The sequence below is a fragment of the Cololabis saira genome, chromosome 12, assembly GCF_033807715.1.
Source record: "Cololabis saira isolate AMF1-May2022 chromosome 12, fColSai1.1, whole genome shotgun sequence".
NCBI classification, from domain to species: domain Eukaryota; kingdom Metazoa; phylum Chordata; class Actinopteri; order Beloniformes; family Belonidae; genus Cololabis; species Cololabis saira.
The window spans coordinates 37,881,843-37,902,074 of NC_084598.1; the positions used below are offsets into that span (position 1 = coordinate 37,881,843).

The window sequence follows — 20,232 nt, forward strand, 5'->3', positions numbered from 1 at the left end:
TTCAGCAGCGCAGGAGCCAAAAAAAAGCCCCAAAACTTCTAAACTGCATAAAAATGTGTTTATTTTATATGAAAAAACGTGTTCTTTAATAGCATTGAACTTGCATGACTGTACAGACAGCCAACCATATAGCAGCTGAAATATCCTCCTATGCTCTGTATGTCCACATCAGCCAAGGTGTAGAATATTGCTTCAGGTGAAGAATATGGTGTAAAAGTTAACTTATTTCAATAATTCAACTAGAATTTGGTGTAAAAGTTAACTTATTTCAATAATTCAACTAGAATATGGTGTAAAAGTTAATTTATTTCAATAATTCAACTAGAATATGGTTTAAAAGTTAATCTATTTCAATAATTCAACTTAAAAGGTGAAACTAATATATTACCTAGTCTTATTACATGCAAAGCAAGATATGTTGAACCATTATTTGTTATAATTTTGATGATGGAATTGTTTATTGATTTCATAAAATATTCTCTAATTTATTTTTTATTTGGGGTTTTCATAAACTTTGAGCCATAATCAGAGCAGCGTCTTGCTGACACGGGTAACTGCTGCATGCAGTGACGGACACTGGCTGATTTATGGTTCCGCGTTGCACAACACAGAGCTTACGGGGTACGGGGTTACGCGGGAACGCGAACGTACGGTGCGCGTCGCCGCGTAACATCTTGCAGCCACTTCTAGGCAAACACACGTTTTCTGTTCGATTCGGGTAGTGGTTCAGTTTGTCGTCTCTTTGTAGTTGATGGTGGTGGAACGCCAAAATAATTACTTAAGGGCGCTTGTTTCTTGGACATTTTGACGAGACGTGTCGGGGTTTGTTCAGTAAAGCTGATCCTTACCTCTCTTCCTCCCCACCCACCGCCGCCACGAGCATGGAGGGGGAGTAAGGATGCGCTGTGATTGGCCAGTACCAACTTTGAGTGGCAGTCCTGGGGAAAAGCTCTCGCAATAGATTTTTTAATATAAGTATTCTGGTCTGGCCACAACCAATAATATGAGCCCCAGCTGTTGGTACGCAAAAGCGCTTCGCAGCACAAGATTGACAGCGCACTGTGGATTTTGACGGCGCATGCGCTCTGGCGGCCCACTTATGTGCAGCCCTGTCTATACGGTCAAAACGTACAAAGACCGGGTCAAATACAGTATTACAAAAGTAATCTGTAACAATTCGTACGGTGAATCAAACCAATTTGTCAATTCTACAGGGTAGGTAGAATTGACAAATCTAATTGTGATAAAAAATAGAAAAGTGGGTCATATTCAGCACATTACCATCATATCTAACTACAAGCTAAAACAAAAGCCTCAAAGTGTAAAGTTGATCATTTAGTATTTAGAGGTGGAAGAATCCAGAAGTGAGAACTTTAGGGCCCTTTTGCAAACATCGGCGCTCCTTCTGCAGATTCCTCCTCTACTCAACGAGCGCGTCAGTGTTGATGTTGTCGTGTTTGTTTGTCTCAAGTCTCACGCAGGTAAAGTGGTGCTGAGGAGCTGGTACGAGAAGAACAAGCACATCTTCCCCGCCAGTCGCTGGGAACCGTACGACCCTGAGAAGAAATGGGACAAATACACGGTAACCGGCTGCAGCTCCGCACATTTGTGTTATTGTGACTCTCCGGTGTTGATATGTGAACCAGTCTGAAGAATCTACGGGGTCTCGTTCACGAGTGAGGGCTGGAACGGGCCGGGAGACGGACAGGCAGATAGTACTAATCTGTACCAATCATTAGTTTGATAACCGACTCGTCATCGATTATTGAAACGATCAATCGACCAGTTGGATAATAAATCATACAATTAATGGTTCTATTTTAAATTCAGCTTGAGCTTGTTGAGGGTATATGTTAACTCATAATAAAGATAGTAAAATCTCACTTCAAACGTTTTTTTTATCCATTTTAAACCAAATGACTCAACTAAATCTTTATTTAATTGAGTTTAAAACACAGAGGGTGACCAAAGTGCTGTACAGTAATCCCTGGTTTTTGGCGGGGGTTACGTTCAAAAAAGAACCCGTAATAAGTGAAATCGGCGAAGTAGCAACCTCCTTTTTTTTTTTTTTTTTTTTTTTTTTTTTTTTTACAATTATTATACAAGGCTTCAAATTGCTGAGACCCGATTAATTGGATTTGAACGGGAGAAAATGAAAAAGGATTATGAAAAAAAACTACAATAAGTACAGTAGGAAAAATTGTGATTGGCACGTATTTCACTGCTCTTCTGATGCCGCTGCATCCTGACTCGCTCTGTAGCGTCTTTTTCTTCTAAAGCCTCGTGCAGGGGGGTTTTTTCAAGTGAAGAACATAGTTATGGGTCGTTGTTGTCGCTCTTTTTTCTTCTGGGCAAAAAGATTCTTATAAACCGACATGCCAACATTGGTTATATTTGAGAACTGTAATGAACGATTCATCTAAGGGTCCCGTTCTTGAGCTGCTGCTGAAGCTCATTGGCCGTTCTCAGCTTGTTGCTTAGCGACCAACGTTGTTGACACAGGAAGTAAAGAAGCAGGGAGACTGTTTAGCCCAGGGCTCTGCAACCTGCGGCTCCAGAGCCGCATGCGGCTCTTCATCCATATTGTAGCGGCTCCCCTTGGCCTTATATATAAATAAATTATATTTCTGAATTCATTTTTAGTCATATTATTAGTTTATTTTGTTGGGCAGTAATCTTGGAGTTTGAGTTGATTCCATCTAATCTTAAAAGAACTATTTTTAATTTCTATATTTATTTTTAAAGCTGCTAAACTGCAGCAAATTTTTTTATTTATATTAAAGTAGGGTAGTTTTTATTTGACTTTTACACAAATATAGACTGAAATAGGCCTACAGTTCACAGTTTAATTTATTTCAAAGTACGCCTACAAATGCACACTGCACTTCTGTTATATTTAGGGGTTGTAACAGCTAAAATAAATAAAAGATGAAAACTTTTAAAATCTGTTATTTTTTGCGGCTCCCGATAATATTTTTTTGTAGAAGTGGGGGCAAAATGGCTCTTTTGATAATAATGGTTGCGGACCCCTGATTTAGCCAATCAGAATAAACCGACATGCCACCATAGGTTATATCTGAGAACTGTAATGAACAATTCATCTAAGGGTCCCGTTCTTGAGCTGCTGCTGAAGCTCATTGGCCGTTCTCAGTATTGTTGCTAAGCGACCAACGTTATTGACACAGGAAGTAAAGAAGCAGGGAGACTGTTTAGCCCAGGGGGCACAATGCAAATCCGTGAAGCAGCGAGACGTGAAAGGTGAACCGCGTTATAGCGAGGGAATACTGTAATACGCACAATTCTGATAATACGCACACACAAATGTTTCGAGTCGATTCCCCGTTCTTACCCTCGCTGATGGCCGTGAACTCTGGGTAATGACCAATAGGATCCCACACACAAAAATAAGTCAGGCGTCTCAGAAATATAGTCTGAGATGTTGGACCGCCGCCACTCTTTAGGACGTCCCGTCGACCTGCGGTGGGTTACAGCAGAGCAGCTGTGGGGGTCGCTGGCAGCAGAAACACCATAATTTACGTCTCAAGCCGCCCCCCAAAACCCGGCGCCCCAGTCTTGTGGCCGCCCCCCACTCTCCCCTTTGTGGTGTGCGTATGATTTAGAGACTTGAAAACCCCCCAAAACGATATTACAGCTCTTAAATGGTGTGCTGTGACTCAGAGTTTACACCTAATAAACTGGATTCTAGATTCAAGGACCGGATAAGTTAAGGGCATAACAGTCTTATGTGGTGCAATGAAAGATGAAAAACTGCTTAGTTTTGAAACGCTTAAAAGGACACATGTTTTAAATAATCAAGACTTCTAGCGATATTTGCAACTGCGGCATTACGTTGATATAAAGGTGAACAATGCAACAAAGACAAGCGCGTGTTTGACTGAACTGTTTACAAAAGCTTATAATTCAGAAAATATGGATAGAACTGTTTCATACTTGCGTAAGGGTCTGTTGAATCTGAAACCAAATTTAAGTTCATACATTAAAATAAAATGGGAGAAGGAAGGAGGGATTACTATATCGGAGGAAGAATGGACAATGATATGGAGATATCAATGGACTTGTACCAGCTCACAGAAGTGGAGGGAGTTTGGATGGAAAATAATAATAATAGTAATGAATTTAACTTGCATTCAATGAATCTCAAAGTGCTACACTTAGGGCCCGATTTACTAAGATCCTAAATAAAGAGTACTAAATTGCGTGTGCACTGAAAAAGTTTGCGCGTGTGGTTTGCGGGTGATCAACTAAGATTGCGTGCGCAATTGATAACAGGTGCAAACAGCAGTATTTAAATGAGGTGTTGCGTGTCTTAAGGTTTGCGAGCGCAAACGCTGCTCCATGGAGAGTCTGGATGGAAAGCACAGTCACAAGTCACAAGCGCAAAATGAAATTTGACGAGTTGGAGTTAGAGATATTAGTGGAAGAGGCAAATAAACACATTCATGAACTACAGCAAAGAAATGTAAACATTACCAAAAGAAACGCAATATCGGAGAAAACCTGCGATAGAATAAATGCAGTTGGTAACACAAAAAACGGAAAAACGTCTGGTTTTTCATATTTCAATTTTAGGCACAGATCAAAAATACGAAATAGAAAAACGGGCCACAGGACTGAATTTGATTTTAATATTGAATTGGTCGGGTTTGCGTGACCCGGTGGTGCTCGGCATGATCTGAGGAGAAAAAGACAATCAGACACAGAGCTGGAGAGTGCTTTGATTCAATCTATTTATGAGTTAAGTTTTTATTCAGATGTCCACAGTATATTGCAAATATTATATATTATATAGCAAACACTGACAGTAAATGTGTGACAGACGGGACCATCATATGGCCGTCGATTTAACGCAGAACCATAATTCAGGCGAAGCTGCAGTCTCTGCGCTGATCCTGACACAGCGGGTTGGAGCGGATTTGGTCATGATGTTTAACCTGTGTTTTGTGATTAATAAGCACGGGTTTTAATTAAATGTAATTTTCGAAGGATGATTTCACGTTCAATAAGATAAGTAATCAATAAAATACAAAGTTTTGGCACGAAGGCTTGGCCTGCTTGTGGGCGAGTGGAGGGGGGCACAATAAAAGAAGGTGGCAAAGATATAAGGCGAAGAACTAAAGAAAAAGTGGCCTTTAATAAAACTTGTGCAACCATTTTTAAAATAGCATGCAGCAGAATAAAGACTCTCTCTCTGCGTATTCTTTGATTTTGGATGTCGCCTCCTTGCCACAATAACAGCAGATTAGCACCTTCCTTTCGAACGTATTAAATACAGACGCAATCACAATACGCGCAATTACTTTCAGGCTTGGTAAATCTCATTGCGCGTGGTAAATGGAGCAATTTGCATCTTCCCCTCCCAGTATTTAGGATTTCTGCCGGGTACGCCCCATATTGATTATTCATCAGGGCAAAAGTACTAACTGAATTGCGTGTGCAATTTTGCGCATTTCAGAGACGCAGTCGTCTTTGCACGCTGTTAGTAGATCAGCTCGCACATTGGTTTGCGGATGCTGTCAAGTTTGCACAGGTTTTTACACACGCAAACCTTTAGTAAATCGGGCCCTTAGACCATTATTCATTCATACACATTCTCACCGGTGATGGTAAGCTACATTTGTAGCCACAGCTGCCCTGGGGCAGACTGACAGAAGTGACAGAAGAAAAGTCTGATGAGGTATTTTATTACACCCTCCCAGAAGTCTCATTGGCCACAATAACATGATGTGTTTTAATTCGGAATTAATTATTCCGAATTAAACTTTTTTCCTTCGAATTCACATGGAAATAGTATTTCCGAATTGAGGTTTACATGGAAAACACGTTTGATCGGCTTTATCCAATTCCTCTTAAGGTCTGGGGTTTGGGAAGGTTCTGATTGGATAGGGGGCGGACCGGAGGTTACGTCTACCGGAAGAAAAACAAACTTACAACTACAACTTTGAAAAGCTCACAATTTTAATGATTCCTGCCATCTGTTCTTTTAATTATTTCCAGGTCCTCCAAGCTATTTATTAAATAAATCGCTTCTGCTCTTGACCACCGTTTACTGCGTGCTGCCATCTTGAAACTTTGTTTCTAAAACAAGCCCAGCGCGGAATATAAGCGTCATGGAGACAGACGGGCGAGGGAACGAGCAGCGCAGAAAGACCAGAATTAAATTAAAGCGGAATGAGTTTATACATGATCGTGGAATTATTCTATTCGGATTTAAAATCGGAATAAACTGTCACTTACTTTGGAATTAAGTTTAATTCGGAATTAGGTGTTTACATGGTAATTTTTACTCATTTTAAACCGGATTTAATTTTAATTAAACTTCCCATGTAAACGCAGTCGATGTACCGGATGTGAATGTCAAAAAAAACCCAAAAGTGAGAAGCGATTGCCCCCAGTGAGCATCCGTCTCCCTCCCCGCCTCCCGTGTGATTAGCGTGTCGGATCCGGCCGGATCAAAGCCTTTCCCGCGTTCATCATCCTCGCATCCACCAAAGGCCTCTGACTTCTCCCGCTTCACGGCTCTTCGGGACGGCCAGGTCAGCGCGGGAGCAGTTCCAGATGTCTGATCAGAATTGAAAACACGCTACGTTTCATCACCTTTTCGTGCACTTTGAGATGAGAAGCTTGTTTTTTAGTGGGGGGGGGGGGGGGGGGGGGTTCAGTTGCATGACGGTTCACTTTCCCATGTTCCCAGCGCATGAAACGTTTTACAAATGAGAGAGAAACAGTTCCAGCATGAGCTGCGAGGCTCCGCGTGCTCGGACTTGTTTTTGACCTGGGGTCGGATTCAGAGAAAACTGTAAAGCTGTAAAGGTTGTGAAACGTTGTGGTCTCTGGGTTTGAGGGGGAAGATAACTAGATGTTCAGATCATCAGATAATCTGTTTCAGCCTTCCGCAAATGGCTGTTTTCTCGCCGAGCCGATGACAGACTCCCGCTGTTTCATAAGACCAGTTTAACCTGCAGGAGAAATACTTGTGTAATGGCTGAGGACTTTGTGAGGTCGTAACTCCAGCACACACGGCTGCCAGCGCTTCACAAAGGGTCCGAGAAAAAAACCCAGCCGGTCGCACGAACATTGCCGTCGGGCTCCAGATGGAGCATTCGGGGAATTTAACCGTTTACGATCAATGATTCGGCTCGAAACGTCTCGTTTTGATGAGGCGCATAAACTCAATATGGTCCCTGAAATTGCGTCCGCCCGGTTACGACTGGTTTCCAGAAAATGTGTTTATTTCTGAACAGAAACCTGTAAAAGAATCAGAAAGAAATTTAATGAAAAAAGCCAGTTTTGAATAAAGGAGTGATAAATAAATTAATAAATAACTTGAGCCCTGGAACCGGTTTGGTGGAAAGGGTGTATCAGAGGCATGTTGGATATGAATAAATAAATGGATTAAAAAGGAAGATAAGAACCGAAATTAAATCTGCAAGAATGAATTTCCCTTTCGGGGGGGTAAATGAAGTATTTTTGAATTTGAGTTGAATAAACCAATAATAAGTAAAGACAGGAAGATTAAGAAAAAACTGTTTAACATTTGTCAGATTCATTTATTTATTTAAAATATACAAAAAATTATTTGTGGGTGGTGACCATGAAACATTCGTCAAATCTTTTATTCCATGCCAAACGGTTTGATTCTTGTTTGGTGGATCAGATGATTGAAGTTTGAATAAACACATATAACAAACAGGAGCCTCGGTAGCTCCTCCCCCTCAGCCTGGCTCCTCCCCATCATACTGGCTCCTCCCCCTCATGTCAGTCACCAGTCTGGCTCCTCCCCCTCATGCTGGCTCCTCCCCCTCATGTTAGTCACCAACCTGGCTCCTCCCCCTCATACTGGCTCCTCCCCCTCATGTCAGTCACCAGTCTGGCTCCTCCCCCTCATGCTGGCTCCTCCCCCTCATGCTGGCTCCTCCCCCTCATGTTAGTCACCAGCCTGGCTCCACCCCCTCATGCTGGCTCCTCCCCCCTCATACTGGCTCCTCCCCCTCATATTAGTCACCAGCCTGGCTCCACCCCCCTCATGCTGGCTCCACCCCCCCATGCTGGCTTCTCCCCCTCATGCTGGCTCCTCCCCCTCATGTTGGCTCCTCCCCCTCATGGTGGCTCCTCCCCCTCATGCTGGCTCCTCCCCCCTCATGCTGGCTCCTCCCCCTCATGCTGGCTCATCCCCCCTCATACTGGCTCCTCCCCCCTCATACTGGCTCCTCCCCCCTCATTCTGGCTCCTCCCCCCTCATGCTGGCTTCTCCCCCTCATGCTGGCTCCTCCCCCTCATGTTGGCTCCTCCCCCTCATGGTGGCTCCTCCCCCTCATGGTGGCTCCTCCCCCTCATGATGGCTCCTCCCCCTCATGATGGCTCCCCCCTCACACTGGCTCCTCCCCCTCATGCTGGCTCCTCCCCCTCATGGTGGCTCCTCCCCCTCATGATGGCTCCTCCCCCTCATGATGGCTCCCCCCTCACACTGGCTCCTCCCCCTCATGCTGGCTCCTCCCCCTCATGCTGGCTCCTCCCCCTCACGCTGGCTCCTCCCCCTCACGCTGGCTCCTCCCCCTCATGCTGGCTCCTCCCCCTCATACTGGCTCCTCCCCCTCACGCTGGCTCCTCCCCCTCACGCTGGCTCCTCCCCCTCATGCTGGCTCCTCCCCCTCATGGTGGCTCCTCCCCCTCATGCTGGCTCCTCCCCCCTCATGGTGGCTCCTCCCCCTCATGCTGGCTCCTCCCCCCTCATGCTGGCTCCGCCCCCTCCCTCGTTGCTGCCCAAATGACTGTTTTTCTTTCCTGCCGTTGTTTTTGCTGAATAAAACCCGGCGTGTTGATGTTCACTTACTGGATCTTTGTTTCTCTTCCAGATCCGGTGATCTTCTCCAGACTTTGGAAAACTCCGTGGGAAATCTTTTGTCGATAATTAAATTTTTTATCGTTCTTTATCACAATTTGACTGTAGAAAAACTGTATTTGTGGGCTCTTTTTTTTTTTTTTTTTTACCCTCACATGTCTGTGTTTTCATCTCCAGTGTTAACAGCTTGAAAATTAAAAGTGTAAATAGTTTGCACATCTTGAAGCATCTGTGCTCAATAAAACGTGGCTGGGACTCTGAGACTTGAGATTTGTGTTTGTTTTCCTGCTCTGGTCCCGTCGGTGCGGCCCGGCCTGAACCCATCTGGCAGCAACAGCCGTTAAGACACGCAGCAGGGCGTGTTGGTGGCTGGCTGCTGCTCCACCTGTGGCCCCGGGACACCACTCCCCCCCCTGTGTGTGTGTGTGTGTGTGTGTGTGTGTGTGTGTGTCTGCCTCCTCCCAGGTTGCTGTCTCCGACTCCCACGCAGCGCTGAAGGCATTCCCTCTCCGGCCGTCCACCGAGCTCCTGCCTGCCTTCCTGCCTCCGCGTCTCCAACCATGTGCCTCCGGCTGTAGCAGCATGTGGAGGACGGCTCTGGTCCTGTACTGGCTCTGGGCGCTCGCCCTGCCGCTCCGGGCTCGGACCGACACCGCGGCCGCCGTCGTCTCGGCTCAGGACTGCAGCCTGGAATGTATCCGACAGGTAGGTCCCGATCTCCGTGTCCGGCTCAAGCAAACGCCACGGTTCGTGACGCATCTCCTCCTTTGGAGAGCAAACGCATCTGGCACTTATGGAGGCGTGAGATCGCTGCACATACTTCGTACTTTCAACGCGCTCGTAACTGAAGTTCATAAACTGGCAGTTTTGAGTGATTGACAGGCACTAAAAAAAGCCATCTTCAGTAAAAAGGTGCTGTTTCCAACCAGTCCGTGCCTCGTTGCTGTCGGTTACAAGAATACCGTAGTATTCTTGTACTCTTTATTGTACTCTTTAGCTGCAGCCAGACTCCAGTATCGGCAGAACCGCTCACATGACCGCTGTTATTTACCGTCTTTGCCACGGTGGCAAGTTCATTTTAGTTCATTGTCCCGTTTGACGCTTTGGTTCTCATTTTTAAGGTTTTTAACGGCGGAGCTCTGCAGTTAGGGTCGGGGTTAAGATTAGGGGGTATGGTTGAGGTTAGGGTTAGGGGTTGGGATTAGGGGTTAAGAGTTATTATATATATATATATATATATTAGGGCTGGGCGATATATTGAGATTTTAATATATATCGATATATTTTCAAACGCGATATGGTACGAGACAATATCGTTTATATCGATTTAAAAAAAAAAAAAAAAAAAATATGATTTTGATATTGAGATTTTGTGACAAATTGACTTGAATGTTTTATTTGAGATTTGCACAAATGTTTTGTTATTTGCACAACTGTCAACCTCAGTGGAAAAGTCTGCCTGTTACTGTCTACATTATATTAATTGCACAGTGTATTTTAATTTAATTGTTATGCAGGAAAGGGATATTTGTTTTGTTTTATTCAAGAAGCATTTTTATTCTATATATGCAGGCAGTTTATCTTTATTTCATTTGTTTTATACATTTTGATATTGTGCAGACCTCTGTTAATAAAGGTACCTGTGTGACATTTGGCACGAGGCTTTGTATTAAAACTGTTTTTTAAGGGTTTGCCTCAGAAAAAAATGAAGCTAACAGAGATGCTATGCTATAATGCTTTGGGGGAAACCCCAATTATGGCACAGAGAAAATATCGATATATATCGAGTATCGCCATTCAGCTAGAAAATATTGAGATATGACTTTTGGTCCATATCGCCCAGCCCTAATATATATATGTATATGTGTATATATATATATATATATATATATATATATATATGTATATATATATATGTATATATATATATGTATATGTATGTATATATATATATGTATATATATATATGTATATATATATATGTATATGTATATATATATGTATGTATATATGTATATATATATATATATATCTATGTATATATATATATATATATATATATATATATATATATATATATATATATATATATATATATATATATACATGTATATTGTTATTATTATAATGGTCTAAGTGTCATTGAATGTAAAGTGCATTACAAGTTAAATTCATTATTATTATTATTATTATTATTATTATTAGGGTTGGGGTTAGGATTAGGGTTAGGAGTTATTAAGGATAAGGTTTGGGGTTAGAATTAGGGTTAGCAGTTATGAGGGGTAAGGGATTTGGGGTTAGGATTAGGATTTAGGGGTATGAGTTAGGGTGAGAGGTTAGGGATTAGGATCAGATTAGTCGGAGCGTCGATCTTTGCAAACGTTTAACGCTCCCGAGGAGGTCGAGCCCTTTTTTTTTTTTACACAGCTGTAAAATCCATATGTTTGTAAATGTGTCTTTTATGTCTATTTTACTATGATTTTTGTGTGAAGCACTTTGAAGTAAATTTTAACTGTACTGCACCAAATCACAAAAAGACAAAAAAAAAAACAACCAAAGGTCCAGTTCGCAGCGTTCCGGTTCAGTTATGTAATCCGTTTTATTTCTGTCGATTGATAAAAGCGAAAGGGTCTGGGTCCGACCCGACCCAGACTGGGGAGTCCTCGGACCGCCAGACCGACCTCCACCAGAGTTTCCACCTGTTTTACATCAATCTGATGAGTAATTCGTTGAGCTGGAAGAGGGTCCGCTAATCTTTCCTTTGCTTTTAAACTCTGAATTGAATGAAATTGCAAAGACTCGTTATGTCCTCGCTGAAACCTGCAGACATGTCTCACCGGTACCAGGACCGGGACTTCTGGACGCTGACTCTCCACAGAGATGCGTGTCTTTGATGAATCGCCGTTTTTAGTTTTTAGTTTAGTGGCGCAGAACAAAGACGGGCTCATCACATATTGCAGGCTTCACTGTTGTCAGATGCTCGTTAGGAATAAATAATTAAATAAGCAGCCTAAAGTTCATGGAGTTCCGGGACGTTACTCGCATAAAACAAGCAGACTTTCCAACCGTGCCACAGCTTTTAAAGCCACTCTGTGTAACAGTGGCACTCCCGACCACAGGGGGCAGCAGTTGACATGAAGCCTGGCGGGTCAGAGAGAGACTGCAGAAGCAGAACTGGACCAAAACCCCGTCGGACCAAAACCCCGTTGGCCCGACCCGTAGTTTGGAGAAACACAAAGCAATCCTGCTGTAATAGACGTCGTACAAAGCATGGGTCACATGACCCACTGGTTTTCTGAAGAGCCGCTTTGATGCTTTTTCCCCCACAGACTGTAAAAATAAATTTACATTTATAAACAAATGCATAAATAATTTTTTTTTATTAAACAAGAATAATAATAATATTTTTTTAATTTAACAAGAACAATGACAAACCCAGATGTAAACATAAGTACATCAAATTGAGAGAACAATCACACCTACAGGGGTGATAGCGCTCCGGCGTCACGCCGGATTTCCGGCATACCGAGGTGTTTGCGAGAAAAAAATAAAATAAAATCAGGTTTGCCGTTTATTTTTCTTATGATATGAATTTTTCATATACCGTAATACCGGTGAGTAGCGCACACAACGTTGGGAACGCCGCGCGGCGGAACGTAGCGCCGCTGGACCCTGTTTGTGTGGGGACTGTTTAGCCAGTGAGCAGAGCCGGCAGGGAAAAGTCAACAGTGCCGCGTGTCCGCGTGTAACCTAAATCTACCATGGCCTCAGCGTTAGGGCTCGGCCAAGTTAGGCTTTATAAATATATGGGCATTATAAATTTATTAAATATATGAGCGCCGAGTCGGCGAGGAGCTGCGCGCTGCGAGGAGTACCAGCCGGGCGCTGTGAAGCCTGATTTATGGTTCCGCGTTAAATCGACGCAGAGCTTTCGCCGTAGTACGACCATACGCGTAACCCACGGCGTATGGTCTGCGTTGGTGTAACGCGGAACCATAAATCAGCCTTAAACCACACCTGCAGCCCGTGAGCTCATCAGGAGGTTAGAGAGCGGCTGCGAGTTCATTGCTGGTTCGTTGTGTTAACTCTGAGAGCTTTATTGGTTTGTTTTTTAGCTTGCTGGTGTTTTTTTTCTCTCTGGGATTTTTGAGTTATTTATGAGTTCTGAGGTTCTGAGCTCCGTGTGAACAGTAGCCTACTCGAGTTGAGGGGGGATGAGGGGTGATGTGATGGCACACCCCCCCCTGAAATAAAAACGGTCCAAATCACACCCCCCTGAAATAAAAACGGTCCAAATCATCCCCCCTGAAATAAAAACGGTCCAAATCATCCCCCCTGAAATAAAAACGGTCCAAATCATCCCCCCTGAAATAAAAACGGTCCAAATCATCCCCCCTGAAATAAAAACGGTCCAAATCATCCCCCCCTGTAAAACTGAAGTGAAGTGAAAATCTACTTGAAACAGACTGATTTATTGCTTGTGTAGTTGAAAAATACATGAGAACAGGACCTTGAAAAAAAATAATCACATATTAAATCGCAATCGTAATATTGAGGAAAAAAATCGCAATTAGATTATTTTCAAAAATCGTTCAGCCCTACATTAGAATCATAAGTGCTGCCATCTCATTGTAAACGGCATCATTTTTTGAGGCCATGTAAACCTGTATTTATACTAGTGTGGACATTAATGTTTTTCTACAATATTTCCTCCTCATGACAGTAAAATAGGCCATTCTAAGCCAATTTACTGCTTCACATGCGGTTGTGTTTGTGTGTGTTTGGCAGCGTGGAGGCATATCTACAAAAATATGGAAAATCTACAAAAGTCATCAGAATATTCAATTTAATGAACTATTTATCAAAATGTCCCAGGGAATCACACCCCTGGCCTATGTTGTTCAATTTACTCATTCTGTTTTCTATGGGCTGCATGTGGTGAGCTTGAACAGGACCATGGGTCAATTTACACCAGACTTACACTTTAAGAGGACAAAAAATGACAATTGTGTTGATCGGGGCATATATCTTGGTTTAGGGGCTCGCTTACCTCCCAGGGAAAAAAAGTTCAGGCTCAGGATTTTTTTTTACTATCACCCCTGCACCTATTAAATTGAGATTCTTTTCTATGCCACTGTACTTTTTATTTTTGTTTTTACCTTTTATTTTTATCTTTATTTTAAATTTTTATCTTTTTATCTTTATATGGGTGTTTGATTTGTATATGACAGTGCTGTGTGTGTGAGATGGAGATGTCAATTCCCCCGAGGTAACCTCCCAACGGGATTAATAAAGTCGTCTGAATCTGAAGAAAGAAAATAAATAAATGAATATAAAAATAAATAAATAGGCAAGGCAAGTTTATTTATATACCACAATTCAACACAAGGTAATTCAAAGTCCTTTACATTGACATTAAAAGCGGCAAGACATAATTAGACGGTAAATAACAAATAAGATTGAATACAATTATGAATAAGATGATAAGAAAAGAAGTAAAATAATAAAAAGCACAAGCTGTTAAAAATAAGGGCAGTAGAGTACAGCAGGTAAGTATTTAATTTAAGAGTACGCTTCAGTAAACAGTAATGTTTTTAGGCCTGATTTAAAGGAGCTGACAGTTGGAGCAGACCTCAGGTCTACAGGAAGTTTGTTCCACCGGTGAGGAGCAGAATAACTGAACGCTGCCTCACCTTGCTTGGTTCTGGTTCTTGGGAACCAGAACAAACCAGATCCAGATGAAGCTCAGGGGTCTGGGAGCTTCATAGGAACTAACAGATCAAGCATGGATTCTGGTCCAAGACCATTCAGTGCTTTGTAGACCAGCAGAAAGATTTTAAACTTTATCCTTTGACTCACTGGAAGCCAGTGTAGTGATTTCATGACCGGTGTAATATGGTCCAGTTTCCTGGTGTAAAGTGGTCCAGTTTCCTGGTGTTTGTAAGGACTCTGGGATCAGCGTTCTGGATCAGCTGCAGCTGCCTGATGGATTTCTTGTTAAGGCCTGTAAAGATGCCATTGCAATAATCCAACCTACTGAAAATGAATGCATGAATAAATTTTTCCATGTCTTGTTTAGACAGAAACCCCTTAATTCTAGCAATGTTTTTTAGGTGGTAATAGGCAGATTTAGTGATTAACTTTAGATGGCTGTTGAAGTTCAAGTCTGAGTCAATAATTACAACAAGATTTCTGGCTTGATTTGTAGCTGTCAATGACGTGGAGCCAAGGTGAGCGCTGATCTTTTCCCTTTCATTTTTCAGCTCTGTCTTTTCTGCATTTAGCTGGAGAAAATTCTGGCACATCCACTCATTGATTTGGTGAATACAGTTACTCAATGAGAGTAGGGGACTGTAGTCATGTGATAACACTGAAATATAGAGTTGTGTGTCATCTGCATAAGTATGGTAGGAAATGTTGTGATGTTCCATAATCTGAGCTAGGGGTAGCATATAGATGTTGAATAGAAGCGGTCCGAGAATAGACCCTTGAGGAACCCCACATGTGATCTTGGTTCTCTCAGACTCATGGTTTCCCATTGACACAAAGAAGGCCCTATCATGCAAGTAAGATTTAAACCATTGAAGCACAGTGCCGGTAAGTCCCACCCACTTTTCCAATCTGCTGAGAAGAATGTTATGATCATCTGTGTCGAATGCAGCACTGAATAAAAAAAGAACGAGGAAAAAAAAAATAAGCGAACGAATGAAAAGCGTGTACTTAAATAATAAATAAGGAAGGAAAATCATACTGACAAGTACAAGGGGTTCGGGTTAAACTGACAGTTGTAATCAGAGTATACAATTCTGCTGCAAGGGGAGTATATATGTGTGTTTTAGACACTGTTGAAAGACATAAGCCTTAATTATGGTTCTCCGTTAAACCTACACCTACGAGTTTCTCCGTAGCCTACGGCGTAGCCTGACGTGCACCTCCCAAAAAATGTAACTACGCGTTGAGGCAACGCAGACCGGGAGGGCTGTGATTGGTTCGCTTGGTAGCAACGCATTTCCGGTTCCGGTTCGTGAAGCAGTCGTGAACTTTTAGCGCTCTTTTCTTCGTGTGTGGGTTTTCTTTTTTCTTTTTTTTCTTTTTTGTTTTTTTCTTTTTTGCACAATAGTTAGCACAATGTCCCTATCTCTTTGATTCACTGTGACCGGAAAAGCCGGAAGCTAAACAAAGTATCAACTAGTGCTCTGGGGGGGTATTGCACCGCTTCTGACAGAGAAGTCCGAAGGGTTCACGACGGCGTAGGCTCTGCGTTGGTTTAACGCATAACCTTAAATCAGGCTATTCTGGACTTCACTGCATCGCCAGTGGACAAATGGACAGAACCTCAGAAATGTGTGCATGCAGGCCTCGATATGTGCATGAAGTTTCAACTTCAACTTTCCACGTTTAAGTCACTTTTTTTTTTTTTTTCTTTGTCTGCATATATATTAATGCAGGGGTCACCAATCCTGGTCCACGAGGGCCGGTGTCCCTGCAGGTTTTAGATGTTTCCCTGCTTCATTGCACCATGACACAAGTGACTGTGTCATTAACAGAATTGTGCAGCCCTGGATGACAGGCTGATGACGATGATTAATTAGAATCAGGTGTGTTAAAGCAGGGAAACATCTAAAACATGCAGGACACCGGCCCTCGAGGACCAGGGTTGAAGACCCCTGTATTAATGGTTAATACCATGTTGGTAAAAACCTGAGGCATATATATTTGCATTTTCAATATATAATATATATATACATATATATATATATCTTTTTTTTTTTTTTAATACATATTTTTTATATTAAAGCTAGGGTCTAGATCTTGAGGTTTTTAAAAAAAAAAAGACACTTCCCTCCCCCCTGTGCTCTGCCTCACATGAAGCTCCCGCCTCCGACACACCCCCTTTGATACCGGAGCCAGCAGGACCAAAAACAAGCGGCGCCTATATTCTCACTCAAATGTCCTTCCTGTTGCCGTACTTTGGGAGGCGGGGAGTAGGGTGAGGACTGTCCAATCACTGACATTCAAGCAGATTGACCAATGGGCGCCGTTGGGGCCGAATGGCGCCCATTGGTTGACTTCTTTGCAGGATTACAGCAGATAGAAGAAATATTTTCTTTTGGTTATTTTTGCTAATCATATTTCATAGGTAACACTATTGGGCCTTAACAGCCTTATAAATGATTTTGATAAAAATGTACAATATGTAAAATCGTAGACTCTAGCTTTAAGTCTCTTTTTGATATTTCTTTTGTGCACCGCACCTTTGATACTCCTTTTCCACTAAACCGGTTCCAAGGCTGTTTCTGGTTCTGGTTCTGGCTCTGGGTCCCGCGGGTGACATCACTGCCACCCAGACGGCTGCTGTGAGTCTCGTCTTGTTTCCTTCATGGCTCTGAAGCTTTCCTGAGGCGCCACTGGTGGAACCCTTGTGCCAGAGGAGTGAAATCAAGTAGTAATAAAAAAATTTTATTGTTCAGATGACTAATTTATGGTTAGATCTGACGTTATTGGGTGATGAATCCGCGCCCAGACCCGGAGGTGGTTGAGTTCAGGTACCTGACAAAAAAAAACTGAATCAAAAAAGACACAAAATATGTGGAATCCCATTTTAGCCAACTCCCTGATAAATAAATCAGTGACACTTCATCGGCCGGCCGACCCGATTGCCTTCACCTTTCCTGGCGTGGTGAATTTTTGTAGCCCCTTTTTTTGTGAGTGAAACAATTTTTTAACTGTTTGACTAGAACCTGAATTGAATTAGATGTATATTTTTGAATGGCATGAACACATGGAAAACAAATTATTATCCAGCAATTCACTTTAATACATAATAACAAAATGAACTGAATAAAATAATCTTTCTTAAACAGAAACCTGTCCTGCTTAACTTAAAATTGTATAAATTAATATAAAACAATAGAAAGAAAGCAGAACATCCATTCTAATGTAATAGTCAGTGCATTTCTAGTGCAATAACAAAAGTGCAAACAGAAAGTCTGGAAAACTTGTAAACATCTTTGTGCCTCAAAGGCCATGACTGTAGGATACAGTTGTAGTAAAACAGAAAAAAAAATAAACTCAACAGCTCAAAGCCATTTTCCATTGGCATTTTATGACTATTTTTTGACTCTCACAGTAATACGGGACAAAGTTCATAACTTTTCAGCTCAATACAGGACAGTTAGTTTAGCTTATAAATACAGGACGATTCAGTTTTTCAAGGGACGGTTGGCAACCGTACAAGAATCCCTGATCACAGTTAGTCTGTTTACAAGCTCCAAACAAGGTGGAGCTTTGTTTTCAATACGGGTAAATTGATTTTTATTATGTATTATTATGATTTTTATTATTATCATTATGGTTTTTCATTATTTATTTTTATCATTATTATTTGTATTATTATGTATTTTTATTAGTATTATTATGGATTATTAATTATTATTTTATTATTATTATTATTATTATTATTATTAATATTTTATATGGTTATTTATTGTTGTTATAATAATCAGCTGTTTAAATAAGGAAAGCCGAGGACGTCCGGAACCACAAAGGTCCAAAAAGGTCCATTGTTAGAACAAGTGGGTCCAAACTACACTTGTATTTCTGCTGCGGCGTAGCGACACGCCACAACGCGTCGTTCTGCACGCCTCACAGGTGACGCCCCCCCGACACGCCTTCAGGCCCGAGGGAACACATAGATAAACTCCAGGCCCGTAAAAATCCTGGTGGTCCCTGAACGCGTCCTCGTCTCATTTACAGGTTTTACGATTTGTGTTTATTTTTGCAACATAAAACATGTAAAAACCTGAAAGAAATTTAATTGTAACATTTTTACTTTTATACAATAAAATGACAAAAGTTTCAGGGCAGAAAATAAAGCAGAGTAAATGTGAAAATAGATTAAATGCTCAATTTCAAAAAATCCAAATAAAATTGTTTATCCTGTTGTAAAATGTGCCAAATATTATTGTAATTATTTTTATTTTATATATCATATGTATTTAATTTTGCTGTGCAAAAAAAACAGGTTAAATAAAATGATGTATGTTTTAAGTGATGTACATTAAATTGCCAAATTAAATAAGAATGAAGAAATGTGACAAAATAAGCTAAGTATTAAACTTTATCCTGTATTAAGTGTCTTTTACTAAGTAAACGCAAATAGTGAACATTTCTTTTATAAAAATGTATAAAAGTACAAATAGAAATAAACAAAAATATTCAGTCAAAATAAAATAATTTCATTTCAATAATTTCATCCATTAAATTTCTAGAAAACTTTTTTTTATTTTTAATTGCATCCTCCTCAAAGCCTCCAATTCCTTTTATCATTTTATCTCCAGCAAAATCGTTATTAATTTAGTGTTTATATCGTGTTTGTACACACAGTCGTGCAAAAGTTGGAAAAACTCTATTCGCCGTTTTGTTTTTTCAGAAAAACATAATAAAGCTCATGTGAAAGTCAGATTGATCAAACGTAAAAAAAAACAACAACAGATTTTTCCATTGCGTCACTTTTATATTCAACAGATCACAAAGAAGGAAAAACATCCCGAGGGCAGAACTAAGTATCCCACGTTCTGGTCCTTTCTCCAACCTACACGCTGGACTGGCGGAGGTTGTTCACGGAAACGCCGTCGACCTCCACTTTTATGCCGACGACACACACCTCTATCTTTATGGCGCCTAACGTGGCAGCAGCCGCAGGACGGGCCGCAACCGGGACGGCATATCGTTGTGTCGGGTCGTTGGCTCGGGGACAAGTAAAGAACCTCACACTGATTGGCATCCTAAACCACTCGGGCGTGTTGTTGCCAGTCCCGTTGGCACGGCGACAGAGACAACTGTCAGATCTTTGTTTTTTTATTAACTGAATCCTGCCTAAGTGATGCGGCCACGTCGGAAAGCCACATTGAGATAGATGGATGTGCAGGATCGGTACGCTTTTCAGAGTTAGGAAAAAAAAAAAAAAAACCCAAAACAATCTGCGTCTGCGTCTGAGGTTTTTTTTTCCTGGAAACAAACACACTGTACTTGTTGAACCTTGGAGGGGTCCTGTCATGATCTTTGGTATTCACTGGGGTCTCTGAGGCCGGGTGGCTCTCAGAAACAGCTTTTATCTTTATGAACTCCAGATTGAGCTGATTGAAGCGTAATTTTTTAGAATAATCAGTTGAATGGAAACAAATGTGAGGCCAGGAGTCGCTGCAGAGATCTCCGGAGGTCCAGATGAATGCGTTGCCTGTCCTGTTTGTTGCTCGGCAACAGCTGAAGTGATGATGGCTCATCCAGCGCTGGACATCTGGAAATAATTTGTCCTCATTCATGGTCACATGTCCGGGCTAATTTTTTTTAAAAGGTCAGATCAAATCAAA

At 41.7% G+C, this 20,232-nt stretch overlaps 2 protein-coding genes across 2 annotated transcripts in view; both read left to right on the forward strand.

Moving 5' to 3' along the window:
- Window positions 1–9,123, forward strand: part of fam50a (family with sequence similarity 50 member A) — a 42,576-nt gene extending 33,453 nt beyond the window's left edge. Inside the window, exons 12-13 of the mRNA XM_061736779.1 lie at window positions 1,472–1,582; window positions 8,874–9,123. Of these exons, the coding sequence (XP_061592763.1) occupies window positions 1,472–1,582; window positions 8,874–8,882 (120 nt within the window). The 3' untranslated portion in view covers window positions 8,883–9,123. The remainder of the gene's footprint in view (window positions 1–1,471; window positions 1,583–8,873) is intronic.
- Window positions 9,124–9,267: 144 nt separating this feature from the next.
- si:ch211-207e14.4 (interleukin-17 receptor D) overlaps window positions 9,268–20,232 on the forward strand; it is a 40,325-nt gene continuing 29,360 nt past the window's right edge. The window contains exon 1 of the mRNA XM_061736780.1: window positions 9,268–9,565. Coding sequence (XP_061592764.1) covers window positions 9,443–9,565 — 123 coding nt within the window. The 5' untranslated portion in view covers window positions 9,268–9,442. The remainder of the gene's footprint in view (window positions 9,566–20,232) is intronic.